Source organism: Mastomys coucha, unplaced genomic scaffold, assembly GCF_008632895.1.
Source record: "Mastomys coucha isolate ucsf_1 unplaced genomic scaffold, UCSF_Mcou_1 pScaffold22, whole genome shotgun sequence".
NCBI lineage: Eukaryota > Metazoa > Chordata > Mammalia > Rodentia > Muridae > Mastomys > Mastomys coucha.
Window position 1 is genome coordinate 3102948 of NW_022196905.1, and position 17800 is coordinate 3120747.

The 17800-nt window shown below is 36.9% G+C and overlaps 1 protein-coding gene across 9 annotated transcripts in view; it reads left to right on the forward strand.

Annotated features, from left to right (window-relative positions):
- The window catches only part of Ccdc85a (coiled-coil domain containing 85A), a 207422-nt gene that overhangs the window by 179082 nt on the left and 10540 nt on the right, over positions 1 to 17800 (forward strand). For 3 of the 9 annotated variants that reach the window (XM_031338961.1, XM_031338963.1, XM_031338962.1), the window contains exon 4: positions 16048 to 16182. The exons of 5 other annotated variants lie outside the window; for them this stretch is intronic. In XM_031338961.1, coding sequence (XP_031194821.1) covers positions 16048 to 16182 — 135 coding nt within the window. Of the gene's footprint in view, positions 1 to 16047; positions 16183 to 17800 lie in introns of those variants that run through there. One more of the 9 variants, XR_004109712.1, reaches the window with a different exon arrangement.

The window sequence follows — 17800 nt, forward strand, 5'->3', positions numbered from 1 at the left end:
TCTGTGCCCCAGTGTAGGGGAATGCCAGGGCCAATAAGTGGGAGAGGGTGAGGTGGCAGGCATGGGGTAGTGGGAGGCAACAGGGGCTTGTTCTTGTTGTTTTTGTTTTGTTTTGTTTGTTTGTTTTTTGGAGGTGAAACTAGGAAAGGAGAAATTTACATGTAAATAAAGAAAATATCTAAAATAAATAAATAAAAGAGGACACTGACATCAAACTAAATGGAGAGAAACTTGAAGCAATCTCACTAAAATCAGGGACTAGACAAGGCTGCCCACTCTCTCCCTGCCTATTTCATGCAGTACTCAAAGTCCTAGCAGAGCAATTAGACAACAAAAGGAGATCAAAGGGATACAAATTGGAAAGGAAGAAGTCAAATTATCACTATTTGCAGATGATATGGTAGTATCTTCAAGTGACCCCAAAAATTCCACCAGAGAACTACTAAACCTGATAAACAACTTCAGCAAATTAGCTAGATATAAAATTAACTCAAGCAAGTCAGTGGTCTTCCTCTGCATAAAGGATAAACAGGCCGAGAAAGAAATTAGGGAAACAACACCCTTCACAATAGTCAAAAATAATATAAAATACCTTGGGGTGACTCTGACTAAGCAAGTGAAAGATATGTAGGACAAGAACTTCAAGTCTCTGAAGAAAGAAATCGAAGAAGATCTCAGAAGATGGACAGATCTCCCATGCTCATGGATTGGCAGGATTAATATAATAAAAACAGCCATCTTGCTGAAAGCAATCTACAGATTCAGTGCAATCCCAGTCAAAATTCACAGAGCTGGAAAGAGCAATGTGCAAATTCATCTGAAATAACAAAAAACCTAGGATAGCGGAAACTATACTCAACAATAAAGGAACCTCTGTTGGAATCACCATCCCTGACCTTAAGCTATACTATAGAACAATTATGATAAAAACTGCATGGTATTGGTACAGTGATAGGCAGGTAGATCAGTGGAATAGAATTGGAGACCCAGAAATGAACCCACACACCTATGGTCACTTGATCTTTGACAAAGGAGCTATAACCATCCAATGGAAAACAGACAGCATTTTCAATAAATGGTGATGGCTCAACTGACAGTTAGCATGTAGAAGAATGCAAATTGATCCATTCCTATCTCTTTGCACAAAGCTCAAGTCCAAGTGGATCAAGGAGCACCACATAAAACTAGCATACACTGAAACTAATAGAAAAGAAAGTGGGGAAGAGCCTTGAACACATGGGCACAGGGAAAAATTTCCTGAACAGGACACCAATAGCTTATGCTCTAATATCAAGTATTGACAAGTGGGACCTCATAAAATTGCAAAGCTTCTGTAAGGCAAAAGACACTGTCAATAGGACAAAACACCAACCAACAAATTGAGAAAAGATCTTTACCAATCCTATATCTGATAGAGGGCTAATATCCAATACATACAAAGAACCCAAGAAGTTAGACTCCAGAGAACCAAATAACCCTATTAAAATAGGGTACAGAGCTAAACAAAGAAGTCTCAACTGAGGGACACAAAATGGCTGAGAAGCACCTAAAGAAATGTTCAACATCCTTAGTCATCAGGGAAATGCAAATCAAAACAGCCCTGAGATTCCACCTCACGCCAGTCAGATTGGCTAAGATAAAAAACTCAGGTGACAGTAGATGCTGGAGAGGTTGTGGAGAAAGAGGAACACTCACTCCTTCATTGCTGGTTGGATTGCAAGCTGGTACAAACACGTTGGAAATCAATTTGGTGGTTCCTCAGGAAATTGGACAAAGGACTACTTGAGGACCTAGCTTTACCAGTCCTGGGCATATACTCAGAAGATGCTCCAACATGTAATAATGCTCCACTATGTTTCATAGCAGCCTTATTTATAATACCTAGAAGCTGGAAACAGCCCTGATGTCAGTCAACAGAGGAATGGATACAGAAAATGTAGTACATTTACACAACGGAGTACTACTCAGCTATTAAAAACAGTGAATTTATGAAAATCTTGGGGAAATGGATGGATCTCGAGAATATCATCCTGAGTGAGGTAACTTAATCACAAAACAACAGGCATGGTATGCACTCACTGATAAGTGGATATTAGCCCAAAAGCCCGGAATACCCAACATACAAGTCACAGATCACATGAAGCTAAAGAAAGAGCAAGAGCAAAGTGTAGATACTTCTTTCCTTTTTAGAAGGGGGAACAAAATATCCATGCAAGGAGTTGCAGAGAGAAAGTATGGAGCAGAGACTGAAGGAAGGACAATCCAGAGACTGCCCCATCTGGGAATCCTTTCCATATCCAATCACCAAACCCAGACACTATTGTGGATGTCAACAAGTGCTGGCTGACAGAAGCTTGATATTGCTGTCTCTTGAGAGGCTCTGCCAGCGCTGGACTAATACAGAAGTAGAGGCTCACAGTCATCCATTGGACTGAGCACAGGGTCTCCAATGAAGGAGCTATAGAAAGGACCCAAGGAGCTAAATGGGTTTGCAGCCCCATAGGAGGAACAACAATGTGAACTAACTAGTACCCTCAGAGTTTCCAGGGACTAAAACTCCAACCAGAGAGTGCACATGGTAGGACTCATGGCTCCAGCTGCATATGTAGCAGAGGATGGCCTAGTTGGTCAACAACGGGAGGAGAGGTCCTTGGTCCTGTGAAGGCTCTATGTCCCAGTGTAAGAGAATGCCCAGGCCAGGAAGTGGGAGAGGGTGGGTTGGTGAGCAGGAGGAGGGAGAAGGGAATAAGGTTTTTTGTTTTTGTTTTTGGCTTTTTGGGTTTTTTTTTGGAGAGGAAACTGGGAAAGGGGATATCATTTGAAATGTAAATAAAGAAAATATCTAATAAAAAAAGTAAAAATAAAAGACACCTTTGAGCAATCTTAAAAAACCCATTTCTACCAGTTAAGCTGTCTTCTAGGTTAATGCTATGACAAAATTTCAAATTAAAACAAATCTCAAAGTTGAATTCCTCATACCTTCATTTTTTGCCCTTTCTGGAATTTTCTAAATCAATTTTTTTTTAAATATCTTGGCTTGCATCTTAAAGGTTACCTTTATTTAGGTTATAGCCACAGGGATTTGGACATTTGATTCTTTTCAAGTCATCCAGAAATTTCAGGAAAAATAGCTTATTTTTAAACTAGAGAGCCTCAGTTTACCTGTGGTCAAGATTTGTATGGAGGATGATTTGTATTTCAATTCTTTGTGCTGTACTTTATCCGTAAAATTTCATATAGACCTTATTGTTTGGAATGAAAAATATGAGCATTAGTTACCTCAGGGAAAGTGAATACATAGAAATATAGTGGGTTCTCTTTACTTTTGTGAGTGTAACAACAACAAAAACTCTTAATAATTGGAAGCTAGAATGTCAATAGGTCATGACAGAAGGTCCATTCCATCTTTTACCTAATTTTTTTTGTTTTTGTTTTTTAAAACAGGGTTTCTCTTTGTAACAACTCTAGCTGTCCTGTAACTTGCTTTGTAGGCTAGGCTGTCCTCAAAATCACAGATATCAGCCTGCCTGAGCCACCATGCCTGGCCATCTTTTACCTCTTTTATTATTATTATTTTTTTTTTTTGGTGTTTCAAGACAGGGTTTCTCTGTGTAGCCCTGGCTGTCCTGGAACTCACTCTGTAGACCAGGCTGGCCTCAAACTCAGAAACCTGCCTGCCTCTGCCTCCCAAGTGCTGGGATTAAAGGCATGTGCCACCATTGCCTGGCTCCATCTTTTACCTCTTGAATCTGTTTTGTATATCTCTTTCAAAGGACATTTGTTTAAGCAAAGGGAACATAATATTAAATTAGAAATCCAAGGTCTATCATGCAGTTTACAGTTTAACACATAGGTTACTTTTAAGACCTTGAATGTGCAATACCCTTGAAGCAAACAAAAGCAGCATTTAAAATTGGAGAGTTATGGGGATACATGAGTCAGAAGAAGCCTCTTTAAGTGATATGGAAGTGACCCTAGCAAATGCAATGAGCATAGCATGGAAACGGGGAGTCTGGAAAGCAAGAACCCGAAGAGCTAAAGCTTTAATGAAGAAGTAAGTCATGACTCAGCAGCAGGAATGCAGATACCAGAATGCTGGTGTGCAGTGTACGGCACAGAGAGAAGAAGCGCCTCAGGCTCATCTGTGGAGTTTGTTGGTTAAGGTCAAAGTTTAGGATTTGAGTCTGAGTTGGTAGAAAGCTACCCAAAGAATTGGGCTTGAGGCAGAGTCCCATTATTTACATCTTACAAGGGTAATTTTCAATATTTGATGGTGACCAGTTTGTAAATGTCAGAATTGGAGAGATGGGGCATAGGGAACTCTTGAATGAGCTGTTTGGTAGCCTGACAGAACTTAATGGTGTCTTCAATTTAGTGGCAAACTGACATCATAGTATAATGTTTCTTTTTTAATATTTATTTTATGTGTAGTATATACCTGCAGATATATATGTGCACATGTCCATTCCCGTGGCAGTTAGAAGGGGGTATCAAATAGTCTGCAACTGGAGATCCAGGTGGTAGGAAGCTGTGTGATGCTTGTGTTGGAGACTAAACTCGGGCTCTTTGATGGAGCAGTAAGTAGGCTGAACTACTGTACTATCTCTTTAGTGCCCTCACTGTATATTCTGAAATACAGCTAACAATACTCAGGGACAGATTTGAGGTGTCATAGAAGAAGGGAAGGCATATGGCTTTGTAGCCTGACATTGATTCCAGAATGAATCATGAACAAGGTCCATGTGAAGACTGTGGAACCAGGGAGGTACAGTATCCCCTTCCAACCAGGTGGCCTTGGAAGACTCAAACATGACCCTGGAAGTTTCATGTAAGGCTATGGAATTGGCAGCACTGTTTGTTGAGATGAGGAAGACTGGAATGGACAAGTAAGGAATGTCAAGACAAACCAAGTCCTGATTGAGGTATTAAACATCAACAAGGAGATGCTCTATACAGGAACTGAACATCCTCATCTGGAGCTCTGTGAAGTTTGAGCAACATAAAATATTGAAACAGTAAAATGTGTGTGCCTGTCACTGCCCATTGTAAAGTCATGAATGTTAGTGAAAACTATCCATCTGTGGTGAAGAAACAGAGGCTTGTAGTCTGCGTCCAGTAACCATCTATAGTTCAAAGATGGGATAAGGAGTATGGACCAATAGAAGAAACTGTCCTGGAACTTTTAGTCTTCCAGAGTCAAGGAGTACCTTACTTCATGGCCTTAGTCTGCAAAGTTGTTTCATTTTATTTGAACCCTTTAGTATATACTAAAGTTACTTTTCAATGTCATTCACTTAAAGGATCATAGTAGTTTAAAATAAAACATGTTTTCTGTTATACACTGATTCTTTTTTTAGAAATCAGAGCATGGGTGGACATGTTCAGAATCTTAGTTTTCTTCCTAGTTATGACTGTGTGTGACTGTGAGTTCAGGCTTCTTCTCATCAGCCATGGGCATACTTGGTAACCAATAGCAGAGGCCACCTTGTCTAAATCACTTTGTCTGCTTTTGGTTGTCTTTCTTTGTTTGTTTTAAAAATAAATCTATAAGAATATGATGAATATTGCTGTTCTAAGACCTTCAATAGATGCTCTAGGTAGAATGATAGCCTGTCAAGTGGCTGTACTGACTCAGTGACAGCCAGCTGACTCCTGTTAATCCTCTGACTTTATGGTGGCCTTCCCACTTCCTAGGGGAGCTTTATGTATCAGAAAACACATTGAGGAAACTCATGGCCTTTTCTCTCTTTACAAAACCAGAAAGGTAGGCACACCTTACAGGGTAAAAATTTCTACTCAGCTCTACAAGTATTTATCATAAATAGCTCCTACAGGGCTCTGTCTCTGCTCAGTGTTTTGCTGGCTCTAAAAGATTCGCTGAGGGGTTTAACACAGTTATTACTGGGTTGTCCTCTACAATCAAATGCAATGTTAATGATCTTCACTCCACTGGCTTTGCTTTTTCACGTGTGGTACTTATCCCCATCATACCTATCCTCCACTGCATAAACCTAAAACCTAGAGATACCCTCTATGGCCTAATGCCAGACTATTTTTCTCTTTCCTATCAACCAATCTGAGGGCAATTTATGTTATCACTTTTCCAAAGAGTTCAGCTCCTCATTGGGAGTTGTATGGTTAATAAAAGTCTAAAATTAAGCACATCCATACATCATACAGAAACAGAATGTATGTGAATCCAGTGGCCTGCATTTCCTACCTATTGTTTAGCAGCTGCCTTTTAAGGACACCTTGTTATGCTTTGTCTGTTGTCACTCTGGCTTCGGGAATATAGAGTGTTAGCTGTCTTATCCTCTTTGACATACTAATAGGCCTTTTCCTGGAGTTTTTCCTCTGTAACTTTTATTTTAAAAAGTATCCAAGGGCTGGAGAGATGGCTCAGCCGTTAAAGGGTAGGCTCACAACCAAAAATATAAAAAATATCCTATTGTGATTACTTGCATTTATTTATTTACCTTTCTTGGAAATACCACTTACATGTTTGAAAACTTCATCTGGATTAACAGCGATTTCTATCCCCTCTGCCCAAACATTGCAGAGTTTAATCCTATATTATCAGTAATAATGTACTTGTCATCGCATGAAGCTAACAACACTTATAATTTAAATATTTTACAAACTCTTTTCTTTTGTTTTTCAACCTGGCTCATGAAGAGAAAATGATTTGGAAGCTGTTGGTGAGGAAGACTGTTTCTGGGCTTCATGTCATTAATCACCTCTTTCATCTTGGATTTGAATCTGAAGAAGGAGCTAGATATATTGCTTCCTTTGGTATTTCCTGTCCTGGTTAATAGCTTGACTATTTAGTGGATACTCAGACAGAAAGCTGAGAGCCACTGCATATTCTTTCCAACCTCATTCCACCCAAGTCCCCATCAAGGCTCATACATTTCTGCTCTTTAAATCATTATCATCACATCCCTTTTTGTTCTTTTGTTGTTATTCAGTGTAGGCGACAATAACCATTTGTCACCCCAGGCATTTTGTTCCTCACCTTACTAGGTCTTCAACCCAATTAAATTGGCCCCACTGAAATGATTCTTCATGTTATTATTAGATATATCTGGAAAATAGTTTCCATTACAGACCATGGTTTTATCCACAATAATTTCACTTTTCCCCGTGATCTGGAAGATTAATCTAACTGCATTTTACTGTCTCAGTGTCTGGCTCTATGCCTCACATCAGATGCTGTGCTCGTGTCTTTGCATTGCTTCGATTTCTCTGGAATGTCAGCACACCATTGTGTGCTACCAGTCCCATGTGTCCTGCACTGTAAACGAAAGCCTTTAACCACCTCCTTGGTGCCACACTCCACAGATGCCAACAGCACTGGGAACGATCCATGAGAGCATGCATTCCTTCCTGACTTTTGTGCAGTGAAAACATCACTTCAACTTATTATTTATACCCATCCAGAACGTGATTTTTATGTGAATAAGCATTTTGATTTGTGCTCCATAGATGAAGTCTTCATTTTTGTTTTCCCAAGCCAATCATCTGTAGTTAATTTATTTGAGCTTCACTTAAAATTGATAAATTTACCACAATCACTTTGAATTATCCTTAATTTTTTTGTTTAAATAGTAACTGTTAAAATAATTTGTTCACAAAAAATGTCACTTTAGACTACATTTAAATTGAGTAAATTTGCCAAGTATGAACTGTTTTTCACTTACCCACTCTAGGTCCATGAGAAAAAAAGAGAGATTGAGAGATGATGAATTAGACTAAAAAAGAGTGACATCCTCAGACTGAAATATTACAAGAAAAAGCATGAGACACAGAAAAGTGTCAATAGAACACAAATACAGGCAGAGAATTTTCATCAGGGGGTATATTGCTCCCTTAGAAAGATCACTGTGTTTGTTAGACCTCCTCTACTGCTTCATTTACAGACTAACCTACATAGTATGTATTCCACAGTGAGTACAGTGACTATATTGAGTTTTATAAGGCCTTGTGTTAGCATAAACAGTGTGTTGTGAAGCTGCTGTAGTTGTAGGAGTATACATAGGAGTAAGTCAATTACATGAGCACAGAGATGTGTGTGCCATCTCATCCCTACCAGTCCTTAACAACATGCTCTGAATCTGGTACCCCAGGTCCAGAGACATTTCAAGCAGCATGATCTCCCCTAGGGTCTGCTGAATCTCTCTGGAGTCTAAGAACTAGATCAGAAGACAGAAGCATAGTGTGTCTCATAGAAGAGTACAACTACGTACATACAATAACTAAGATTACTAGGAAGTATAAATTACTGAGAACAATACCAACTGCCTAGTTAATATGACTTAAAATTTGGAGCCAGTGAGATGGATCATCAGGTTAAATACCTTTGCAAACCTAAAGACCAGCTTTATCCCTGACACCCATGGTCGGAGTGGAAACTGACTCCATGTGATTTTCTTCTGGCCTCTTCATGTATGCTGTGGCCTGTATATACCAACATTCATGTGCACATATGTATATAATAATAATATATTAAACATTTAAAAAATGAAATGTGTTTTTACATGGCATACAGAACACTGTGTCTTCAAAGATGGTTGGAAATACATACACAAGTGAAATAGTAAATCCAGCTAATAAATATATGTTCTCTTATATAGTTTTTTTGTGGCTATATGTTTATTGTTAGCGGTTTACAAGATATCTTATATACTATTACTAATATATTGTAGAATAGATCTCTTGAATTTTTTATCAATATACTAATTGATACACTGTATTATTTGGCCAAAATCTTCTTAACACTTCTCCTTCCATTCAACTCTGGTAGTCAACCCATTTCCTTCACTACTACAAAATCAACTTTTTAAGATTCCACATATGAAGAAGATAACACCATCTTTTTGTCATTCTGGCTTATTTCACTTAATATAGTATAATATAGGTATATCTGTATTGTCAATATTGATAGAATTTTATCCTCTTCATAGTTAAGTAGTATTCATTTACATATGTGCATACACACACCCATTTTTACATGTATGTGTGGATGTCTCTGTTGTCAGGTTATTTAGATATCTTAGCTATTTCCAATATTATTGTATTGGAAATTGAGGGACAGACATTTCTTCAGTCTCATTTCTTTCTTTGTTTCTTTCTTTTCTTTACTTTTGGAAGTGTACACTGCTGGATCACACTGTGGGTCTATTTTTCAGGTATCATATTGTTTGTTTTCCACTGTAGTTGAGCTCGTTTGCTTTCCCACCAGCATTTACCAGTTTTAATTCCTATGAACCCCTTTCCAGAACTTGTTATCTGTTGTACTTTTAACAATTGCTTTTCTAACTAGGTTCAGATGTTTGTCATTACATTTCCATAGTCTTTAGGAATATTAACATTTTTTCCATTTACCTGTTGGTTCATTCATTCTTTGTCTTCCTTTTGAGAAGTGTCTAATCAGGTTGCGCACAGTGGCTCTCACCTGTAATCCTAGCACTCTGGAGCCTGAGATAGAAGGTTAGTTAGTAAGTCCCAGGAAAGCCTGGGCCACAGAGGAGAGAGTAATTCTATTTGAAACAAAAATACATATACAAGTTCCTGGTCCTCTTTCTAACTGAGTTACTTGGTTTTATGCTATTGACTTGCATGAATCCCTTACCATATTAAGACATTCATTGTCTATGTATTATGAAAGGAGGTATTTATATATAATAATAGTTTGTATTGATCTGTTTTAATATTTTGACTAATAACATTTTGGTAGTCCTAACACATAGTAGGAACACTTATGAGTAAGAGGAGTCTTCCATGTGTCTGCTTGCGTACTGGGGAGACATGTGTGTAAACAGACTGAATTTTTCAACTGTGTGCAAAGCAGATACTTGTTACTGAAATATGTGTCCAGATTTCTTTTGATTTCTCTCTGTATGTTGTAGAATGCTTTGGTCAGCAACAGTATATTGTTTTATGTGTCAGAGTCAGAGTCTTTACTTCTATTTGCTGAGAAGATTTTTTTCCTTTCTTTCCTAGTGGGCATGCTTAAAACATAGTCTATTGTGTTTGCATTGTATAATAAAGAAGCTCTGTTTGCTTCATGAGAACCATAAAGCACTACCAATTTTATTTGATACATCTGTTTTTAAGGAACTACTGCTTACTATGTCTCTCTTTATGGAACACTGTACTTTGGACCATTGCCTTTTGTCTCCCCATTTAGTATATATTTTTGTATAGTATTTATACTGTAGGATATTAAGGCCACTTTTAATTTGAATCCATTTCTTAGAGCAATTTCCTGTTTGTGGATATATTTTACTTAGACTGCTTGAGGACTGAAGTATATATACTTTCTTCTTAAATAATTTCAAACTCTAAATGTTTCTTATATTCAGCATCTGCTATGGTAGTTGTATTAGTTACTTATAGTTGCAATGATAAAATGCCATGATCAAAACAGTTTAAAGAAGGAAGTATCTACTTGAGCTTGTGGTTTGAGAGAGAGAGAGAGAGAGAGAGAGAGAGAGAGAGAGATCCATAATGGTGGGGGAGACATGACAGCAATAGTTGGAGCAGGAAGCTGAGAGGAGGATCACATCTTCTCATACCGAGAACAAAATGGAGTGAGGCTAAATCCTGTGTGATGTGCTTGTCCCAGAGGGTCACAGACACCTCCTAAAAGTTCTACACCAGCTCCGGAGTGATCAAATAATTGTTGCTTTGTAGTTTTTATCCATGGTCTCTTTCTTTAAAGCAAGGATGCTTAACAATTTGTGCAGCATTCTTCTTTGCTCTGATGGAGATGAACCTCTGAGTTACAAGATGTCTAGCCATATTCTAGGCATCTATGAACTCAGTGGTCACAGATGCTGCCTAGTTTAGAGAGTAAAATGCTTAGAGAATTTTTTTTCTCCAAAAGTGTCTCCCTAGGGAGTAAGTTTGCCCCAGTTGAGAGATATTTCTATATATAAAAACATGTGAAAGTAAATTGACACATTATAAAATGTGTTGACAACCAAACCAAAAACATTCCTGATAATGAGCGTAAACACAGAGCAGTTATATGGGATAGCAGTATTCTGAGAGACTGTTTCAAGTCAGCTCTCAAATCCATAGAATGAAATCCATACCATTTTATCATTAGTACCTATAATTTGTAAATGATGAAAACTGAGGCCCGGAGAGATCACAAAGCTTTCTTAAAGTCATGCAGCTCCTAAATGTCATATAGAGTTCATAATTAAGACCTACTGTGTTTTCAATAAAAATTCATTAGAATATAAAATTACATGGAGTTTAATATATTACACGATAGTTACCTAAAATGTTTAAATGAATAAAGTTAAAATCTATATAAGTATAGTTTTATTTTACTCTAGTATTTTCATTAATTCTTTGAGAATTTCATACACACACAGACACACACACACACACACACACACACACACACAATGTAATTTGATCATATTTGCTTTCTACTCCTCCGTTTAATTTCTTTGGAATCCCCTCATTATACTCCCTGCTAAGTTCCATTTTTTTTGTTATTTTTGTTAGTAACCCATTGCATCTAATTAACTCTGCCCACATATACATTGGTGTGGGGTAATCCACTGAAGAATGGCCAATCTAGAAAGTAACACACTCCTAAAGAAAACTGGTTATCCCTACTTGAGTAGCCATCAACTGTCAGTAGCCTGAGACATGGTGTCCTGACCCTCTCCTCCTCATTTCTGGTATTTTTTTTTTATTAAAATATTTATTTATTTATTTGTCTGTTTGTTTGTTTTTCTTTTTATTAGATGTTTTCTTTATTTACAATATCTCCTTTCCCAGGTTCCCCTCCAAAGAAAAAATAAAATAAAAAAACAAAAACTAAAACAAAACCCTGTTCCCTTCCCCTCCCCCTGATCACTAACCCACTCTCTCCTGCTTACTGGCCCTGGCATTCCCCTGCACTGGGGCATAGAACCTTCACAGGGCCAAGGGCCTCTCTTCCCATTGATGACCAACTTGGCCATCCTCTGCTATACATATGCTGCTGGAGCCATTAGTCCCACCATGTGTGCTCTTTGGTTGGTGGTTTAGTCTCTGGGAACTCTGAGGGTATTGGATTGATCTTATGCAAGTCCTGTGCAGACATCCATAGCTGCGATGAGTTCATGAGTGCATTGGCCTTGCCCTGTCCAGAACAAAGTGTTTCATTCTGGTCCTCCTGACTTCTGGATCTAATAGTCTTTTCACCCCTTCTTCCAAAATTTTCCTTAGCCTGGGAGGAAAGAGGTACAGTTTAGGTATTTAATTTATAGCTAAACATTTCCCAGATAATTATTCTCTGCACTTTGACTTATGGGATTCTATGTTAATATCCTCCACTGCACAAAGAAGCTTCTCTGAAGAGAACTGAGGGCTGCACTAATCTATAGGTATAGATGGAGTTGTGCATTTATAGAGCAAATTGATGCTATGTCTATTTAGAAAAATAATAGTAGGCTCACTCCTGGGACCAGTGCTGACCTTACCCCAAGTTCTTGGCCAGATTTACAGTACCATATATGTGTTTTTCTCCTGTGGAAAGGGCCCTAAATCCAATTGGAATATGATTGCTCACCCCTCTAACAGTTCAGCCACTGTTGAATCTATGTGCTAACTTGTCAAGCTGGTCATTCTTGTAGTGTTCATATCTCAGGACTACTGTTGATGACTTTCCTCTCCCAGCAGACTAAGTAGCACTTTCTGGTACCATGAGAGCTAGCCTTAAAAGACTTCCTGGTTATTACCAGCTTTGTCCATGTTTTATCATTAAAGTGATCATCAACTGTCAACATCAAGTTCTGGTGGTCAGCTTAGAGTAGTGGCAATAGTCTGTATTGTTGTACGGGGTCTGAACTCCCTGACCAACTTTTGGAAAGGAGGTATATAAAATTTCTAAGTAAGTTTTCGATATACTTTGAAGATAATTTCAGATTTTATTTGAATAAAAACAATTATCTTAAATCCAAAGTAGAGAGTATATATCATTTCCTATCTAGGCAATGAAATCTTGTGAATAGTCTGCCCAAATGACCTTCAATGTCTTTTATTTAATCTACACTTCTCTTTGTGTGCAGGAGAAGTTTTACAATTCTTAGAAGTGGAGATTATACAAAGAAGCAAAGTATTCCTTTTTAATTAATTTGAATAAGATTCAATAAGTTTAAGCAAAGATTCAATTTTTGCATTCATTTGTGAGTGTGTGTATTCAATAATAAATCTGGTGGGTCCATATTGCAGAATTCCATGATAGAATATAAAGCACAGAAAATATTATCAAATTTTAATTGTATTTTCCCTAATTACAGTAAATCATTAGGAAGAACTTTTGGGATACTTTATTTTATTTTAGGCAATTTTTCTGTATTGTAGAGACTACAAATCAAATTTTGAATAATCATCTTTTGTAAATTATATTTCATCTAAGCAAATAATAGATATTTTACATGAAGTCTATAGGTCAGACTGACTCAGAAAAGCTAAGATACCTTTAGCTTAAATGCTTAGCAGATGCTTTATGTTTTCCAATCCTTTATTCCGAAAATTCCCAAAGACTCATTATTAGTGGATTTGTCTATTAATCTTTCAAGGGGAAACTTTATTTTATCTGTGGCTTTTGGGGATGCCTTGTTTTACATGAGTATACCTTAGACATCTAGTCCTCTTTGCTTTTCTCTCAGGTCTTAATTTTTACTTCTCCCTTCTCACAGATTTCTAATGTTTCTATGGCCCTTTCAGGAATTTCTAGAGTTTGAGAAAATGAAAACAAGTCACTATTGTACAGTTCTTTCATCTATTTTCTTTCCTGCTTCAAAGTATAAATGTTTTTTTTCTTATTGAATCACAATGTCAAACTATACATAGGAATTATACTAAAGAATATGTAGAAAATCAATAATTTTTTGATTTTCAAAAATCATTTCAATGTAATGGCAGCAAGGTTATTGGAATATGATTATTACTTAATGGGGCAGTTGGTGAATAGGATTAGGTTTCCCATGTTGCTGTAAATAATTGCAAAGGTAGAGATTTCTTCTACTTTATGAAGTTGTCTTGAGAAAAATTCATGGGAGATGATCAGAGAGCTGCCAAAAGCTGAGATTTGTCATTTGAGTGAATGAAGGTCAAAAGATAATTGTTGTCTCAGAATACATTTTTATATGTATCTATGTTCTCAAACAAGTGTTGACATATGTTAGCAAATTAAGAATCCTGATTCTCCAGAGGCATGGTGTTTCTTTAATAGTTATATCATCAAATAGTTTATTCTACAACCAAGTGGTTCTTGTATATCACCCCTATTTATGGGCTTAGTAATACTGTACAAACCTATTTGATGCACTTTACAAAGAATCTTTTTATAAGACTTGAGTGTGCAGCCTCTTTATGTTGCATGAGCATCCCCACAAAGGGAAAATACTGTGCATTCTGTTTGTACTCTCTGAATGGCTCTTTGTTCTTACAGACTTCTCAGATGGAGATTTTATTGTAGATTTCATGGGTGAGGTAACAAGTTTTACTATGAAGGTCAGGTATTGAGATTTGGCCCTACATATGACAGGAGAATAAAAATAGGTTTTAATCATGTATGACATACTTACTTAATTGGATCTGAAAATTTGAAAGTCTGAGAGATACCGAAGTCATGGAAATCACCAAGTCCAGATGACTTGTAAAAGTAACTATAAAATTTGCATTTCTAATTAACAATTCTCTCAGAAATAGAATTGATTAGTGTGGTGGCTAGTAAACTTAAAGCCGTCAACCATTTTAGAAATTGTTAATTATCATTTTGATGATCAAATAGGTCAGATGAAATAATAAGCTAACGGATGATTTTACTTCAGTATTGCATGCTTATGTGATCACCGACTCTAGCACAGATGTACAACATTCTGATACATACGAAGAGCAAAATATGTAGGAAATGATAAGCTTCCCAGTGCCAACTTCTCAGAGTGAGCCCCAACAACTGCTTGAAGCAATTGCTACTCTCTTTTTTCATTAATTGTTGTATTATGCATATATGTATATATAGTTATGTTCCTAAATATAACATACTCAGTCTGAATATTAATCATACATATGTTTACAAGTCTACCCATTTGATATTGGATAACAGTTGGCACTTTAGTAGACAGGCCTAATAAACAGTGTCTAATAGATAGTGGGTCAGGGAAAGCTCAAACTTCATCCCTGAAAAAGAGAACTAAAGTATTTTATTCTCAGTTTCAATTTCTCAGAATTAACCTGCACATTTCCACACTGGAATTATTGGCCATTGTATGGGAGTGTGTGATATTTTGTTTGTATTTTTTGCTTTGGGACATAGTAGCCTTAGGAAGAAATATGATACCTTATTAAAATAAATTTATTTTCTTTCTCATCAGTTTAATAGAATTATACAGATAGGTTATAGCACAAAGCTGAAGTTCCAGGGAAATTACTTTTAGAATTTTCTTTTTTAATTATACTGTCTCTACTACCAATGAGTATACAAATTTGAACATTGAGTAAATTATTAAAAAACAGAGTATAAAAGTTATTAGTGCAATGATACTCTCTTAGGACTTTATAATTTTCAAATTGCAACTATTTTCTTGAGAATTTGCCATATTACCAGTTAAATTTTCAACTCAGATCCTTTACCAAAAGTACCTATTGCTCCAAATTATATTACTAATTATTTATGTTAAGTTTAGACATTCCACAATTTATATATCTGGAAGATTTATGATAATTTTGTTTCTAATAGGTAAAATCCATGAAATGATATTATCTTGAAGTGTTTTTCTTTAATTTCCCATTTATCATCTCCTTTTGATAGCATGTGGGTACAGTTATTATTATGTAAGAAGCATCACTGTGAGGTCCCACATAGACTTCTGACTGTTATTTTGGATTTTCCCCTAACTACAGGTGCATGTTATAGCTTGCCATTGTGGTCATTGTGGTTCATCTCATTAAGCTTCTTATTCTGTCTGCTTTCTTGAGTCTTGGGAAACAGTATTTTTCTGAGTGATTGTACCATATTGTTCCAAATATAAGGCTACCCAGACTAGAAGTCAACCTCCAACTAGAAACAGCTCAAATATGGAGAAAGGCTGGGGGCCCAGAGCCCGGCGGGTCTTGCAGTGGTGGCAAGGGTGCCGAGGAATAGGACGATGCCTGCCCTCTCTCCCGGTGAGTGAAGATGAGCCAGCTGTCTGCATTTGCTTGTCTATAACCAGATACCCTCTGTTGCTAGAGGAAATATTATAGTTGGGGAGGGGGGCATAGATTCTAACTCTGTGTACATGGAGGAAGGTGGTTGTATGGGAGGAGGTGGGAGGGCAAGTGTGGACTGGAATCCGTTACCTCTTACCAGTTGTCTTAGTTTATTCTGACCTACATTTCAAGTTTGAGCCATCCTAACTATAGGAGAGGGCCAAAGCACCCCTAGGAAAAAAAGTGTAAAGTCCAGGTGCATCAAGGTAGCCTTGAAATATATCCCTTACCCACTGACTGGTGTCTGGATATTTTTGTGTATCATATGTATTTGCAGCAAGTCTTCATATGTAGCTTGAACACAAACAACTCAAGATGGGAATTATAGTTCCAATTTTATTAAGGTTTTCTATATTTGAATTCCTTGTCTTCTGAGCCAGCCTAGTATAATTTAAATGAAAGGCCTTAAGCTTAGAAACAAGCTCTGAGGGACATTTAATATTATTTGGTGTACTGCATTCTACTCAGTAGCACATTAAAAACTAGCTTAGTCAAAATAGATAAGTCAACTGAGAGTACATACTGAATGAACTTAGGTAATTCTCCAAATATCCTCATAGGCATTTAGAAAGTTGAACTTCTAATGTGTTAAATGAAGTAGAATGGGAATGCTGGATTATATTGTTACAAGCCAGAAAGCTATTTAGTATATTTGGTGTTAAATTTTACCACGAATTTGGTTACATTTGATCCTCCCAAAATATTATATATAAATCTATCTATCTATCTATCTATCTATCTATCTATCTATCTATCTATCTATCTATCTACCTATCTATCCATCCATCCATCCATCCATCCATCCATCCATCCATCCATCCATCCATCTATCTATCTATCTATCTATCTATCTATCTATCTATCTATCTATCTATCTATCTATCTATCTATCTATGTGTATTTGGGAGAGAAAGAGAGAGGAGAGAGGCAAAGGAAGAGTGAGTGAGTGTGTGTGTATGTGAGAGAGAGATTGAGGAAGAGAGAGAGAAAGAGAGAGAGAGAAAATGAGAGAGAGCTTGAGTTCATCTTGATCTTTCTGGTTGATTGCTAGTCTATGGATTTCAAAGCTAATTTAAAGTTAAGGTTTTGAAAGGTACATTTTCCCCTAATCAATACTCCAAGTGAGAACTTACATAATCATTTTTAAAAGTAACTAATAAAAGCATTTACTTGTTTCTCTGTAGCTATGATCAGCACAGGAGTCTATCAGTTTAAACAATGCTGGTTGACTCAGCTCATTAGTGCAAAGATAGTTTAATGTTGAGTTTAAAATCTTTGTTAATCCAAAATGTTTTTAAAAGCAGAGATCTCCTGTCCAAGAAAATAATGCTATTACTGATGTGTCTGCCTTTTGGTTAAACATGAGAAGAGAAGATTGAGAGATAAACTTTTCATAGAAGGGCCCTTAAGGAAGGAAATGGCAGGATGATCACCCACAACCGGAGTGTTTATGGTCTTGTGTGTCATATCACCAAGCAGAAGAAAAAGGCACAGTAATGCACTGTTCTAAATGGAGGTGTATTGAATTCATAAC